The sequence below is a fragment of the Pseudozyma flocculosa genome, assembly GCF_000417875.1.
Source record: "Pseudozyma flocculosa PF-1 unplaced genomic scaffold scaffold00021, whole genome shotgun sequence".
Lineage (NCBI taxonomy): Eukaryota > Fungi > Basidiomycota > Ustilaginomycetes > Ustilaginales > Ustilaginaceae > Pseudozyma > Pseudozyma flocculosa.
In genome coordinates this window covers 565955-581858 of record NW_006920889.1, presented here as the reverse complement: position 1 = coordinate 581858, position 15904 = coordinate 565955, and the positions used below count along the sequence as shown (strand labels likewise).

Below are 15904 nucleotides of genomic sequence, written 5' to 3'. Positions count from 1 at the left end.
CCGCTGGAACCGCCTCCGAGACCACCGAAGCTGGGCATGCCGCCGCCACCGCCGCCGCCCAGGCCACCAAAGCTGGGCATACCGCCGCCACCGCCTCCGAGACCACCGAGGCCGGGCATGCCGCCGCCGCCGCCGCCGCCGAGGCCACCAAAGCTGGGCATACCGCCACCGCCGCCTCCGAGGCCGCCGAGGCCGGGCATACCGCCTCCGCCGCCGCCGAGACCGCCGAAGCTGGGCATCCCGCCGCCCATCATGCCTCCGCCCATACCGGGCATCTTGGGCATGCCGCCGCCCATCAAGCCTCCGCCCATACCGGGCATCTTGGGCATCCCGCCGCCCATCATGAGGGCTTTGGGGTTGGGGTGCGCGCTGGCCAGGCCGGCCAGGGCGATGGCAAAAAGGACGGCGACCTGCATCGCAAGGGCGTCGATCGAGGAGGCGAGACGAAGCTGGAAAGAGTACTTGGTGGTGGTCGCAGACGCGAAGAGGTAGGAAGAGAAATCGAACAGGGGATGAAGGAGGGGAGTGAAGGAGGGGAGTGAAGGGCGAGGGGTTAAACGCGCGTTCGAGGTCTTGCCAGCAAGAGGATGAAGAACGATTGGGAGAGAGGGCGTCTGAAGGGGCAGGGGGAGGGGACGGAGGGCTGATTAGCTGATGGGAGGATGGGGAGACGGCGCAAGGATGATGGCAGGCTGAGGCTGTCCTGATATTCGCCCCCGACTTACTAGCCTCGATGTCGGGCGCAGACGGGGACGCGCAGCGATGGCAACGCCGTGTCAATTTGCACTGGAGGTCGTGACACAGGGCCAGGCCATCGATTCGGTCAGGCTGAGCAGAGTCGGTCGAAGTGGCTCTTAGTCCCAGGCGCCGCGCGGTGGGGCCGAGCGCGAGAGAGAGGAAAGAGGGGCGAGGAGGACCGGCCCACGACCCTCGGAACGGGTGGGCATGGAGCGCAGGGCGGAGGGTTGGGATCAGAGGTGCCAGGCGCGGCCGGGTAGTTGGGCGACGGTGACACGGGCGAGTGTCAGTCGATGATCACGCGCGATCTGTCCATGTCCATCCATGACTGCGCCCAGCCGCGTGTGGCGTAGCGAGGGCGTATGTACATACATAGCGCCGTTGACACGTACAACGCGCGCGCCGCTGCAACACCCAACGACCGTTCCGCTGCCGGCGGACATGCGGAGGGGGCGGAGCGGCAGGCATGACAAGCCCTTGGCGGCGAGGCGCCAACCAAAAATCCTGGGGGCACCAAGAATCCTGAATGAATTCAATTGGAAAGCCCGCCTGGCGATTCGGGCACCTTCCGAACGGGCTCGGCGGGCGAGGGCGGGATGGCTTCCGGTTGCTCGATGGACGAGCCGTTGAGCTGAGGCGAGGTGCATCATCCCTAGCTCAGCTGGCTGACGTTGGCCGCCGTCATCGTTCACGAAGCACAGGCCGGCACACCTTGCGCGCCGTCAAGATGGCGGGCGAGTCAGAGCTTCAGTAGTGTTCGCATGGTTGTCACGCCGCACCGGGCCGGGCTGCGCCGGTCACGGCGGGGCGCAGCAGGGGGCTTAAAGGGGGAAGGGGAGGTGGCTAACGGCCACGGGGCTCAGTCTAGCTCGGTTTAGCGCGCAGTATGGGTCCCCGGGCGGGCATATATCATTGCTTGTTGAAACACAGACAGATGGACTAGGACGGACGGTTGAGTCCATCGGATGACGACTCGACGAGTAGGTGGCTCTGCCTGCGAGCAAGGGGGGTGGTGGGAAGGGGTCGGGACCATGCGTACATACGTGGCCATGCGATCCGCATCGGGGCTAGCGATGGCCCGTTGACCGAAAGCGAGAGCTAGTACAGTGGTATCGCGGAACCAGACCGGACCTCAATGCACGGATGGCCTGATGGAGCCACGGACGGACGGGCAAGGCCGAGGAACGTGTCGGACAGGGACGGATGGCCGGCGCAGCGAGGGGCGCGGTTCTGGTGGCCACCTCGTCGGGTCCAGTCCAACACGATGGCCAACTCGACTGCATCCTCCTCGACCTAGGACGGGCGACGTCCAAACGTCCAGGAACTGAGAGCCGACATCGCGCCGGGCGTCATTTAGCCAAGTGAGCCACGAGAAAGCGAGCATCAAGTCACAGGCACATGGGTGGACAGAAGGGAAAGAGCGATAACGACCAGGCAGTAGTTTGATTTCGAGACGACCTTAGCGGAGAGAAGCAAAGGGGGGAGGAAGAAAACGTCCGCGAGGAGCCAGGGGGGGAGATCCTCTAGGCTAGACAGCGGCCGTGCGGCGCTCGGATACGAGGCGCGGTATCAATAATGAAGAGAGAGAGAGAGAGTAGAAAGTAGAAGATTGGGTGTATAGTAGTAGTGATGCTGGACGAGCGGAAAGGAAGGTGCGGGACAGTGGGAAAGGGTGGAACAGGCGGTCCGACGATGCTCGACATGAGCACAAGCACGGGACCCGAACCTGCTCCTCGATGCCCGTTGCGCCTTCGAGGCTTTAGCGGCCAAGCTGCTTCTTCATGAAGGTGAGGCCCATCTGCTGAACGTTCCTGTCGCTGCCGTAGGAGAGGTGGGGGCCGTTGATGCCGCGACCGTTCGTGGTGTCGCAAACGCCGTCGCCCTGTCACGGCAGCAGCAGGGAGGCGGGGAAAAAGAAGAGCGCGTCGAGGTCGATACACGGTGGCGATGGTGTCAGTACCTCAGCTCCTTGTACCTCGTTGAACCGCCATCGAAGCCAATGCATGTCCAGCCTCCCGGTGTGCAATGGAGGGCGGTGAACATGGCGATCCAGGGACGACTCACGAAAGCGCAAACGTCCATCGTCTTCGAGACCCAGTTCTGCGGGATTCCGCTGCCGAGGCCGGCAGAGATGCCCTGGACGTTCTTAGTCGTGGTGCCGCCGTTGGAGTCGACGTTGCAATCAAGGCCACGCTTGTGGAGGGGGTTACCGATGATGAAAACGCCCTTGACGGCGTCGAAGGCCGATCCGGTGAGCTTGGGGAGGGCGTTTGTGGTGGCGGCGCCTCCCTGCGAGTAGCCCTGGAGGATGAAGCACTCGTTGGGGTTGGAGCGCAGGGTGGTGGTGACCTTGTTGACGATGTCCTGGGTGCCCTGGGCCGAGTTCTGGCTGAAGCCGGCGGGGTAGACGGTGTTGTACAGCTTGCCGCCGGAGGTCGACGAGGTGAGCTGCGAGTTCATGGTGCGGAAACCGGCCGACGGGCCCTGGGCCTCGCCTGTGCCGCGGGTGGTGATGACAGCTGCGACAAGAGAGGGAGTAGATGTGGAGGGAAGGACGGTCAGCGAGGATGAGGTATGGGGTTGGGATCGGGAGACGAGGGGGAAAGCAGGGCAACTCACTGTAGCTGTTGCACGCAGCGGCCGACGACGAGCCGCCGCTCGAGGATCCACTGCTGGCGTCAGAGGAGCCGCCAGTCGAGCCGCCAGTCGAGCCGCCCCACCAGCTGCCACCGGTGCTGCCGCCGCTGCTGCCGCCCCACGAGGGGTAGCTGCCCCACCTGGGCGCGACGGCGTCGGCGGTGTTACCGTCGACGGCGATGGGCTCGGGGAGCGCGGTGGCGAAGCTGGCCAGCGCGATGAGGAAGAGGGCGTTGAACTGCATCGTGAGAGAGAGTTGTTTGAGAGGGGAGCGTCGGAGACGGGTAGAGAGGGGGTGAAATCGACGGGAGGATGGGCTTTAGGTCTTGCCAGCAAGGTGGGAGGAAGAGAGGGATGGGTGTGATGGGGTGAGGAGGATGAAGGGGGCCACTGCTAGACGACGGCCAGTCGAAGGTTCTTATATGCTCGCGGCAAGGGCGGTGTAGTCGCTCTGCTGTTCTGAGTCAAGAGGTACGGTACTGCTGCACGATGTCGGGCGCCGATGCGCTGATGCTTGGATGTCTGGCTACTGTAGGCGGACATAACCGCAGACCAGCAAGGCGCCGCAGACAGCGCTAGGAACAGGCGAGCGAGACGAGAGCCGGCGAGGAAGGCGGCGGCACAGGCGGGCGCGGTGGCGAGTGTCGCGCTGGGAATGGCAGGCCAGGCCGTGGCCTACCGCGCTCAGGACCCCGCCACCACCAGCCAGGGAACGAATGGTGGGTGGCAACGACCGGCTGGCTGGCCTGCAGGGCCGAGCTTGGCGAGGGAACAGAAACACCAGGAAGACTCTGGCTTGGCTTCGATTTGAGTCGCAGGCGAGGCCGGGGACGCGGCAAGCACGGCAGCGGCCAGCGACTTGGCGTCCAGGACAGCGCATGATCAGCGGCAGGGGAACCAAGATGGAGCCGGTACTGTACGGTATTGCATCTGCCATGTTTGGCCCCACGGCGGTTTGCGTACAGTACACAGACCTCGCAAGGTTATCGCGGAGAGTTACTCTGTTTTGAAGGTGGACGGCCGAGGTCACAGTACGGTAGCGTGTCGACTGCATCGGAAGACGGAGCTGCGTCTCTCGTCTAAGCTCGCCTGCCGTTTGGGAGCGGCGGCAAAACGAGAGGTGCGGATCTGACCAGGCAGAGCCAGGCCATGGCGGGCCGTGGAGCTGACCGCGCGTAACGAGGGGAAGGGGAAGCAGCACTTTACGGAGTTTCAGTCTGGCTCGCCTGGCGTTTGAGATGTCGCGGAGCGGAAGCAGAGGGAGGTGTCACGACTGGCCAAACGACGGTGTCGCCGGCACGATGGCCTGTACAGTGAGATCGACCCGGGACGGCGGATCGAGTCGAGTCGAGACCGGGGTGGGGGGGCGGAGCACGGCGGCGGGAGACGGCGGAGAGGTCTTGGATGCAAAGCCAAGCGAAATGGAAGCCAAGCTGGGCAAAGCATGCATGCACGAGCATGCAGGCCGAGGCGGCTCCATCGTCTAGCGTGCATCGGGTATTTGATGTCGCAGCTGCCACACCGCTGCTGAGCATCAGGCAGGAAAAAGGCTCACGGGCGGGCGGAGCGTGGCGAGAGGCCATATGCTCAGCAAACGTGCCCGCCGCGTCGACCGGCTGACCGGTCAAATCATGCCCGCCTCTCCGCGGTCGCAAGTCACTGTGGTCGTCCGTCGTTGATTTCCCCAAGTCAACGCTGGTCCAGGGCGCAAGAGTCCACTCTCTGTAGCCAGTCCATCGAGCGTGCTACTGTATACATACTGTACCTTCATTCCCGTCCACGCTGCCCCGAGCCAAGCGGTCGAGGCTCCGTCGTGTCGTCGTATCAGCCTATCGGGGCGCCGAGGTATGTCCGTGTGGCGCATCGGGGGGGCCGGGCGAGGCAGGAGCGTGCGAGTGTGGAAACTGTGCGCCCAGCTGCCTGCTCGCTCGCCTGCTTTCTTGTCTTTGCTCGGGGTGGCGCGCAGTCGGGGCTGCCGGTAAACGCCGTCGATCTGCGGGATCAGCGCCGTGCACCCCGTTCAAGCTAAGGCCAGGCCGATTCGATCTGAAGCTGCAACAGAGGGGTGGAGCATGAAAGAGCGTCGTCGTCGTCGTCGTCGAGCCGGGAGCGGCGGCGGCTGACACCGGGGCTGGACTGTTCCTGTACCTACTCTGCGTCTTTTGCTCGGCCAGGACACGCCTTACACTTACGGTAGGTCTCGGCGAGCCATGCTCCGATGATGGATGGGTCAATGACGACCGCGGCGACGGCCTGGCCTTGCCCGCGCTACGCCGCCGTGCTTTCCGTCCGTCGTCGTGCCGCTTGCCGAGGTCTGGTCGAACCCATCGGTCGTTCGGTGGGAGGATGGCGCGTTTGGCCAAGGCAGGCTACATACAGTAGGTAAGTACCGGTAGACAGGTGAGGACTGAGCGGGGGCGAAAAGGCTGACGGGCGGACGGGCGGGCGGCCTTCCCTCCTGAGTCACTACTCGCTGCAATCAAACGCCCACGGCCATTCGCGATACATGCATCGGCGCCGGGCCCCATGTCTCGCTCGCCGGAGGACCTGCCGCTATGGACCGGCTGGCCAGGCAGGTAGAGCAGGGATGCACAGACTCACAGCAGCCATCGTCTTCCTGTAGAAACTGATCACGAAGCCCCGACTTCTGCTGCATTCGACATCAACCGGCCAGGAGGAAGATCGCATAGTTAGATGCTGAACGATGTGGACGTGCTGCCGGCGGGGCGATGGGAAGCAGTCGGGCCGAGGTGGCGCTTCGATGCGGGACTACGCTCAGCGTTGCAACAACGCAGGCGGTGCTCGTTCGGTTGTCAGGCTTGCTTGCCCCCCTTTGATGCGTACGGCTTCTGGATCTGTTCAACTTGGTTGGTGGCTTCCATTTCGCGCTGGGCAGCACCAGACGTCCACTAACTACCTGCTGTGCACAACGCCAGCTTCCGTCAGCTTGGTTGCACGTCCTTTCCATCGCCACCTCGGTCAAGTTCAGAGAGGACACCGGTACAGTACCTAGGACTGACATGGGTGGAAGCTCGTGCAGGCAGCCACGGTCGTGGACGGGACGGGACGGCGGCTGATTGACTATGTATTAATCTCGTCTCCGTGGAGCAGGGCCGCGCGGCGAGACGGGGCTCTGCGCCGCCAGGCAAGTCGCATCCCATCGATTGAGAGTTTTTCGGCGCGGTGATGCTCAGCCACGGCGACGGCACAGCCACTGTACCTACCGTCCGTCGATGGCGGGGATGGCGGGTGGGACATACGAGGCGGAGCGGAGCTGGGCGGATCCCACGCTAGCGCCAAGCTAAATTGCGCTCTGGCTTGTTCGCCACCCAGCCTAGGCCAGCTCGCGCTGTGTCCCGTGGCGCTGCTCTGGGCACAGCGACTAAGCGAGGTTGAGCAGGATGACGCGGGCAGGGTAGGGAGGGCAGGGCAGGGAAGAGGGGATAGACCAAAATGAGGCACGTAGACGAACGATCACGTACGGAACGGATCCGCAAGTCGACCAGCCTGGCCTGACAGGAAGTGGCGAGGTGGCGTGGCGGAGCGAAAGCCGCGGATGCGAAGGCGGTCTGCGTGTTGGGGCTATCCCCTCGTCACCTCGTACGGTAGCCACTCAGGATGGAGATGCGGAGCGGGCCACTGCTTCGACCGAGCACATACCAGATAGTTGTGCTGTGCGGACAGGTCGCTCCGCGGTCAGGCTAGTTGGGCCTTACCCCGCCCTCCTCGCTTGACGGTGCCAGGCAGGGGCCAACCGGTCCAGAGGCAGACGGAGAACGGGCTCGGGGCAACGCAACGCAGCGTCGCACATCGCAAAGCAAAGCAGAACAACCAAGCAAGGGTCCCGGCCTGCTTCTCTACGACCCCCTGGCCTGCTTGATCCATGACGGTTGTCCGGATAGACAGGCAAGGGGATGTATAGCAACGAGAATCTTTGACGGTTGTCAGGAGACCATGCAAACAGTGAGGATGCAGGGAGGGTCTCTTCGACTTTCAGAGAGAGGACAACGGACGGGGATCAACAGACTCCCGGCAACGAAGCCGCGGGGAAGCCGTACGTGGCGGGTCGTTTTCTATGCACCGGCGCTGGCGTCGGAGTCGGCGTCGACCCATGCAAGGCAGGCAGGGCAGGGCCAAGCCAGCAAGCTGAGTTGAGCTGGACGTCTCCCTCTCTCGTCGTCGCGACGCAACGTAGCAACCAGGTGTCGGGCTTCGACGTACCACCTGTCTTCAATGTCATGTGTCATGTACCGCCACCCACCCGCTTGGTCTACTGTACAGTAGCTCGTCGAGAGCGCAACGGCAGCAGCGTATCCTAGACACGCACGCAGCCACGTCCACTCGTCGGGAACGTGCTCGCGTTGCGTCGTCGGCGAGACGATGGGGCTGACCTGTGGCCCGGCAACGCACTGCGCATCTTCCCGACTCGGCCTGCCTGGTCCAAACGAGATCCCGCCTCGCATCTCTTACCCCATTGCGACTTCTCTGGGGTGCGACGACTTGTCGTCCTCGTCGCTGCCCATGGAGTGCCAAGTTCCAAGACACCAATCCGTCAAGCTCGACCCCAGCTCCTTCCTTGTTGGTCGCCAGCGCCGCCCGAAGACCGGCCTCGATATACGGACGACTACCGATGAACGATGAGATGCTGATTGCTCAAGCAAGCGAGTCCTTGTGACCCCACGGGTCGATGTGAGCTGCGAGCGCACCCCGCTTGCTCAGCCACGGCACCGCCGGGGCGCCGAGTTGCAGCGACCACAGCCCCCGTCGACCTATGCGCCACCCGCCTCGTCCTTCTTGACCACTGCAGCGGCGTCGACGTCGTTCTGCAACCGGGCCAGCATCCTCTCGAGCTCCCGGCGTCCGCTCCAGGGCTTGCCGCCATTGCGTTCCCGCTCCCACTCGTCGAGCAGGTCCAGGTCGACGGCGCGCGCGCCGATCTCAAACTGCCGCTGGCAAGACCCCGGACCGATGCCCGCCGCCTTGGGCATCGTCGAGCTGAACTTCGTCGGCGCTGCGACAGGGCCATCGGCAGAGGCGGGCTCAGAGGCGGATCTGCGCGCCTCCTCGGACGACGACGGCGCATCCGCATCGCCTGACGCCTCGTCTGCCTCGCCCACGTCTTCCTCCGATCGGGGAGGGGGCGAGAGGAAGCGCCTCGTCTTGATCTCGTCCGGCAGAAACTCCTGATACACGGGGTGCGCGAAGCGCGGCTCGTACCGGTATTCACGGCCATACCCGATGTCCTTCATGAGCTTGGTGGGCGCGTTGCGGATGTGGAGCGGGACGGGGTGGTTGTAGTCGCCCTCGACGCACGCCTTGACCTTCTTCCAGGCGCGGTAGCTGCGCGTGCTCTTGGGCCGCTCGGCGAGAAAGACGACGCACTGCGCCAGGTTCTCGCCGCACTCTGGCAGGCCCACGACCTGGCACGCCTGGTACGTGGCCGTGGCCATCTGCAGCGCCTCGAGCGAGTCGATGTCCTCCGAGGCCGCCACGATGAGGCGCCGCGCGATAAAGAGCGGGTCGTCGCCCGAGCACACCATGCGCGCCAGCCAGTAGAGGGCGGCATTGGCGTCCGAGCCGCGGATCGACTTGTGCAGCGCGCTGATCGTGTCGTAGTGGCCGTCGCCCGTCCGGTCGTACTGGAGCGCGGTCCGCGACAGGGCCTTTTTGAGCCGGTCGACGTTGTCGGCAGACGAGAGCCCTGGGTCCGTCGTCGAAAAGGCGAGCTCGAGCGCTCCGAGCGCCGTCCGGGCGTCGCCGTCGGCCACGTTGGCGATCCAGCGTACGAGATCTGCGTCAATGTGCGCCAGCGGGTCGGCAGCATCGTCGCCGCCGGCCTCTTCGCCTAGGTGGTCCATCCGCCGCTCCTGCCTCACCCGCTCGATGGCCTTGTTCAGCACGGTGCAGCATTCGTCGACGCTGAGCTTGGTCAGGACAAAGACGCGCATCCGCGACAGCAGCGCGCCCTGCAGCCGAAACGAAGGGTTCTCGGTCGTGGCGGCGACCAGGACAATCTGCCCCTTTTCGACCGATGGCAGGAAGACGTCCTGCTGGGCGCGGCTGAAGCGCTGGATCTCGTCGATAAAGAGGAGCGTCGGCTGACCGGTGAGCTGGAGGCGATTGAGCGCCTCGTCCATGATCTTTTTGACATCCGCGGTGCCCGCCGTGGTCGCCGAGATCTCGACGAAGCGGTGGGGCGGCGGGCGGTGCGCGGCGGCCGAGTTCCTCGAGGGGCCGGTGCTGTCCGAGGTCGAGTGGGTCGACTTGGCCAGCAGGCGGGCGAGCGTCGTCTTGCCCGTGCCGGGAGGGCCCCAGAGGATCATCGAGGGGATGCGGCCCTGGCGTAGCAGCATCTTGAGGGGTCCGTTGATGACCTGGTCCTGCCCGACGTAGTCGTCGAGGCTCTGGGGCCGCATGCGTTCGGCAAAGGGCTTGGCGGCGTCAATGCGGCTACGCGCGCTCGACTGCGGATGTTGGGGATGAGGCAGAGCCTGGGGCGCAGGGCTCGTGAAGGTGCGCTGAGCCGCGCCGCTGCTGAGGTCGGCGCCATTGGCAGGGGTGCTGCGACTGGCGGGCCGAGGGGAGCCGGCGTCGCTCTCGAGCCTCTGGCGCTTCGTCGGATGAGCATGGAGCTGTGCATGGAAAGGCTCTGCCTGGGGGGACGGTCTGGCTCCAGCACCGTTGGACTTTGCCCTGAGAGGGGTGCTCGCCGAGGCCGAAGCGGGTGAGAAGAAGGAGCGGCTCAGAGTGGCGGTCTGAGTTGGAGGATGCGAGTCGTCCTCGGCCTTGCCGGTACCACTGCTGCCATTTCTATCCGCGCCGTCGTGGGCTGCCGGCTCGGAAACGAGGCAGCGATCGAGGTGCGGGTTGAGGTGGGTATACGGCAGGGTGCGCTGGCAATTCGGGCACTCGACGAGCTGAGACGGTGTGGAGGTCATTGTCGACGAGGGCGATGAGGGTGGCGGATCATGTCGGCGATGGCCAACCGCTAAGCATCCGAGGCGTATGTGGTGCCTCTCTCACGGATGAAGGCTGCTCAGATGAGCGGGAAGTCGTGAGGATGGCGGCGATGATGGCGGTGGCGGTGGCGGCGGTCGTCGCCGAGGCGGAGGAGGAAGAAGCAAGCAGGCACGAGCCCACGCCGGCCCTCCAGGCCAGCCTGCAGTGCGGCGACATGGGCCCAGCACCAAATGCGGTTGCGTCCGTGCGCCAGGGTGCAGGCAGACAGCCTCGCTCCGCCTTCCCGCTCTCGCCTGGCAGACTGACTCCATCATCCCGACCACCCTCACCTTCAACCCTCTCCGCTCTTCAACGTCTGGCAAACGGACAGGAACAGCAGCATCGACAGAGGTGGAGGCGTGCTTCCAGCGCACGAGCTGCCGGTTCTGTCCGGCATCACCATCTGACGGTTCAACGACTCTGATTGCTCAGTGATCGGCGGGCCTACAATCGGACCGGAGGCGGCGCCGAACCATGGCGGGCGGAGACGTCGTCTCGCCTGCTCAGTCCTTCTTGCGCCGCTGCAAGGTTTCGTATTCTGCGACGCATGCCCAACCTGACTGCGATGCCACTGCCTGCTGGGACGCTGATGTGTACGGCCCTTTGTGCCTCGATGGCGTTCTGATGCGATGCTCGCTCGTGCTGGCGTGCGGCCTGTGACGGAGCTGATGCCGGTGATGTTGCTGGTGCTCTCAAGCGGCCTTTCATATGTCGTTGACCTGTTTGATATTGGCGGAGACTCTTGACAGCTCGTCCTCTGTCGTCGTTGCCGCTGGCCTTCTCTCATGTGCTTGCGATCCCGTCGCGCCGTCTTCCGTTTGGTGCCGCGTCCCCAGGCGTCGGAGGTCGCCGTGATCCCGGTCCTTGCTCGTCAATACTCGTCCCCGCTCCAGCGGCGATCCTTTCCCGCTGTTGCTGTGCGGCCGACAGCGATGTGAGCGGCCGGCCATCACTTCCTCCTCCTCTTCAGCTCGCCGATGGCCAGCTCCTCGAGCCATCCCATCAACTTGGGGCTGAATAGTGAGCCTCGCTCAGTCTGCTCCTCGAGCCTGGTCAGGCGCTCCGAGGTCTGCTCGGAATCGTCACCCTGCTTTTGGGATCGGATCTTTCGGAGCAGGAAGCTCTGCTTGCGCAGCTGGGCCTGGACGTAGGCCGCCCTGGCGGCTTGGTTGACCGACGCGTCGTCCGCCTCGGCTCCTGCCCGTGGCGATCGGTGCTCCTCGTCGCTGTCGTCGCGCTTTCGCTTGCCGCGCACGCAGATGCTGCAGGTGCACTCCTCTTCGGCTGGGTCGCTTGCCTCGGTCGCCGCCTCGTTGCTTCCCGACAGCGATGCGCTTTTGCCCCCAGCGCCGCTGTCGACGCTGTCGGAGCCGCAATGGTCCCCTTCGGCTTCGATCTGCGCCTCTTCTCCCTCTTCTACCTCCCCCTCCTCCTGCTCTCCTTCGTCTTCTTCCTCTTCCTCCTCCTCCTCGTGGTCTTCATCGTCCTCCTCGACCTCGACCTCGACCTCGACCTCGACCTCGTCGTCCTCGCCCTCGTCCTCGGCCGCCTGGGCGGTACCCTCCGTCTCGTCGCTCGACTCCTCGTCTGCAGCCTCGCCCGTGGCTTGCTGCCAGGACTGCTTGTGCAGCACGTAGAAGTGTTGCTCGCAGACCTGCGGTGGAGCGAGCCAGCCGGACGGAGAGAGCCCAGGTCAACATCCGCCATGGCCTCGACGCCAGGGGCGACGATTTGCTCCGGGGCATGCTTGCGTCGACGGCCAGGGACGCATACGACGCGGAATCGCCACATCTCAGCGCGCGCCCGTGCCACTCACCAGCACGGAACCGAGACCCGTAAAGTACCAGCGCATGAGCTCCTCGCGGGCCAGGCTTCTGGACGCATCCGTGATCTGACACAGGCTGCATCCGCGCTGGAGGACGTCCTGGGCAAATTCGAAGGGCGAGATGCCGACCTGCGCCGGCACGACTTCGATCCCGGTGTACAGCTGGACGATGTAGAACCACTCGGTCCGATGCTCGACTGTCGAGGCAGGATGGCAGGGGGTTGCGAAACGAGTCAGCTGGAATCATGCCACGTGAGGCGACGTCGATATCGGCTCAAGAGTGCAAGAGGTTCACCAACCCAGGGAGATCCGCGTCGGCTCTGCAGGGTCGAGGCCAGAGCCCGGCTTGGCGCAGCGGAACGGAGGTTACTCACGGATCGACTTCCACTGGGAGCAGAGGCGCCTGAGCGGCACAAACTCGTTTCGCCAGTGGATCGCGAGCCAGACCCAGGCTCCCTCGGTGAGATAGGGTCCGTCCATGAGGCTGTCAGGGACCAGGGAGAAGGCGGCCGGGGCGTTGCATCCGCAGACGGTGTCGCGGAAGAGCTCGTCGAAGATCCTCGAGACCAGGTTCGAAGGCAGGACGGCGGACAGCTGCTCCGGCGGCGTCACCGCCCTCGCCTTGCCGCGCGACGGCAGCATGCGGAAGCCCGGGCCGGGTGTCGTGGCAGGCGAGCGCGTCGCCATGGCGTGATGATTGTCATCGGCGCTGTTGGGCCTACCCGCCGGGTCCGCATGTATGCCCGATCCCGGCATCTTGCCAAGGGCAGCCCGGCACGCGCGGTGACGAGAGCGGAAGGTGGAAGATGGACAGGGTCCTGAGGACGGCTGCAGCTGACAATGGGTGGGCACGATGCCAGCCGATGCTGCGTACGTAGCTGTGTTGGCAGTCCGGCCGTGGCCGCCTCGATGGCAGCCGGTGACCTGTCCTCGCTTGGCGATGCGGCTGGAGCGTCGCCTACTCGACGAGGGCGGTCCGAGCCGGCGCGTGATGGACCGATACTACTGTAGCTCGAGTGGCGGAGGATCGGATCGCTTTGACGGTGCCCTGCTTGAGGCCGAGGCTGGGATGGGCCGCGGACGGGAGGTGGTGGGGAGTTGCAAGAGGGCGAAGAAGGAATTTCGGGGCCAAGCCAGCCAGGGCTAGGAAGAATGCAGGCGGAGGAAGAGGGCCGAGCGCAGAGCCGTCCCTGCTTGCGTGCCTGCCTGCTTGCCTGCTTGCTTGGCCTGGCCTGGCCAGACCTTTCCTCTCCACTCGGCCACGCCTGGCCTGGCCTGGGCGGCTGGCCCCACAGGGAGCTGTCGGGACGCACGCCTGCCTGCTTGCCGTCTGTAGCCGGCGGCCTGGCTCGGGGCTGACCGCCTGGCATCGGACGCAATCCGCCGTCCGCTTCATTTGCTGCCCGGCCTGGTGCGTCCATCCGACGACCGTAGCCTGCTGGCCGGGGCGGGCGAACGAGCTGTGGCGGCAAGCCTCTGACCAGCAACGACGGCCGCGGGACGGAGGCCAAGAAAGAAGGACGGTACCTGCCCTGTCCTCCCTTGGCGGGTGGGCAGTCACTGGCGCAGGCGCAGGCGCGGGCGCTGGCAGCGAGGCTGGGCTGAATGCTGGTGGCCGCAGCCTGGCCCCGCCAACGTCGAGCTGCTACGAGGCTCGAGGCGACGGGCAGCTACGCTCGTCTCTGCTCTTCACCCTCTCCCTCGCACCTACGCTGTTCAGCCCCTCTCTCTGGCCAAGAGGCAGGCAGTCGACAGCCCGAACCGAGCCTATCCAGCGTGACAGAGACGCCTAGCGACGGGCACCGACATCGTCGCCGGCCACCGCGACCACCACCTGCGAAAGACGGGCCACGCGCAGCCCCATCCCAGATACAGACTCGGCACAGTTCGCACCACCTTCCGCCTCGCCCTGCGCCTGCGTCTGGTCCCGGTGCGAGCGGCCTAGCCTGGTGGTCCCGAGACGGGATCGATCCACTCGGCGAGCGGGAGCGGGCCGATGTCGGCCAGAGAAGCGGCCTGGCCAAGTGGGTGCGGAACAGTCCCGCTCGATGCCAGCAGAGAGTCCGGGGTCGATACACCACCGTCGGCACCGTCCGTACGCAGCGATATCGATGCGGTACGGAAAGCCTAGCCGTGGACCTGACTCGTCGCGGTGCCGGACACCGCCGGCGAGTTCTGCCCGGTACCCTCTCGTCGATCGCAGGCTGGCTTCCTTCTTCCAGGTGTCGATGTCTCGCGCAGCAAGAGGGTATGGCAGCTTCATTCGGCGCTTGCACATGGTGCGGTCCTCGCAGACTCGTTGTAGCGATCCGACACCTGTCAGAGGCTCGCGTTGCGTTAAGCTGCGTTCTGCTTCGGCCCGTCGCCGAGGTGCGTGGCGCGACGTTGGCATCTCCGGATCACCCGCCGCTGTGCCGGGCACGTCTGGCGGTACTCGCTGTCGCTGCGCAGCGGAGGAGACGGCCGTCTCTCGGTTGGACCGTCAATCAAGCACCCGCGACATTCTCTCGGATTCATCGTCCGACCAGGTGGTGCTGCGACGGTGGTCGGCAGACGGACGCCGCAGTCAGACCGCTTCCGTTGGCGACGGCCCCAACGGCGCAGTGTATGTGTGCGGAAGGCGACAGCGGGACCGCTTGGGGACTTGGATGGCAGGCCAGGGTCGCGGGCGTTGACGATGGCGACGGCGACAGCGACGGCCGATGGACGGTGAGGCGACCTGGGAGAGAGTTACACAAGCAGCCTCGCTGGACGCCGGCCTCATCCCGGCTGCGGGCCGGCGGCCTGCCAAGCCTGCTGGTGGGCGCGAGTTGGGGTACGGTGCGAGGGAAAAGGCAGGCAGGGGTGCTGCGTGGGGCTCGCCCGCATGAGAGTCGAAAATTTGTATTGCCTCTCCCGGGCGGCATTTACGCTAGGCCCTCGCCGCAATACAAAATCCCGAAATCCCAGGCTAGGGGGCCCTGGCGCGTGGGGTCAGGCCGCGAGGAGTCGAGCGGGCCACGGCAGCAGGCCGCCTCAGGGCTCAACCTTGCTTGCTTGCCTGCTTGCCTGCTTGCTTGCTAGGCCTGCCTGGCCGCTGCGCTTGCTCGGCGGGCACCCGACCCGGTCTGCCTGGCCTTGCTTGCGAGCGGGCTCGCACATGCCACGGGCTGTCGGGCTGGCGAGCTGGCTGTCTGGCCGGGTGCGTGCCACCAACCCCCACGACCGCCTTGCCTCACCACCCTGACCATCCCTCGCCCTCGCCCTCGCCCTCGCCCTCGCCCGCTCATCGCACGCCTGACTTCTTTCACCGCTGACCGCTTCGGAAGAGCCGCGCTCCAGGAGCATCCTAGACTGCTCGCCTGCCACGCACCCGACCTCGAAGCTCCGGGCGGTGCCGACTACTCGACGTACACTCCTCGTGCTTCTGGTACCGCGGAGCTGAGCTCGAACCTGCGCCGCCAAAGACCAGCGACCCCGCCGCCTGGTCGGAGTTTCGTCCCAAACCGACCACTGCTTGCTTGTCGAGAAGGACCGCATTCCGACCGACCCCTGACGACCCGCACGCAGCCATATACACCGTGCCCTTGTCGCCACCACCACCATCGCGTCCATCAGCCCGCCGTTCTCCCGCCAACGGGCTTGCGGCTAGCAGATCCTGCGCTCCAGTCTAGCACGGCCGCCACAATCAGGCGCCTGCAACAACCACCTTGCCAGACCCACCTG

General features: G+C 65.3%; 3 protein-coding genes across 3 annotated transcripts; all 3 read right to left on the bottom strand.

Annotated features, from left to right (window-relative positions):
* Positions 1-2497: 2497 nt before the first annotated feature.
* PFL1_05788 (uncharacterized protein) lies at positions 2498-3619 on the bottom strand (the record flags this gene model as incomplete). Its single annotated transcript, XM_007883322.1, has 3 exons — positions 2498-2620; positions 2803-3257; positions 3358-3619. The coding sequence occupies 3 exons, from the start codon at positions 3617-3619 to the stop codon at positions 2498-2500; spliced, it is 840 nt and encodes a 279-aa protein (XP_007881513.1).
* A 4525-nt stretch (positions 3620-8144) lies between these two features.
* Positions 8145-10313, bottom strand: PFL1_05787 (uncharacterized protein; the record flags this gene model as incomplete). Its single annotated transcript, XM_007883321.1, has 1 exon — positions 8145-10313. One exon carries the CDS (start codon positions 10311-10313, stop codon positions 8145-8147), a length of 2169 nt encoding a protein of 722 aa, XP_007881512.1.
* A 2494-nt stretch (positions 10314-12807) lies between these two features.
* Positions 12808-13620, bottom strand: PFL1_05786 (uncharacterized protein; the record flags this gene model as incomplete). The annotated part of the gene is made up of 1 exon (XM_007883320.1): positions 12808-13620. One exon carries the CDS (start codon positions 13618-13620, stop codon positions 12808-12810), a length of 813 nt encoding a protein of 270 aa, XP_007881511.1.
* Between the last annotated feature and the right edge of the window lie 2284 nt (positions 13621-15904).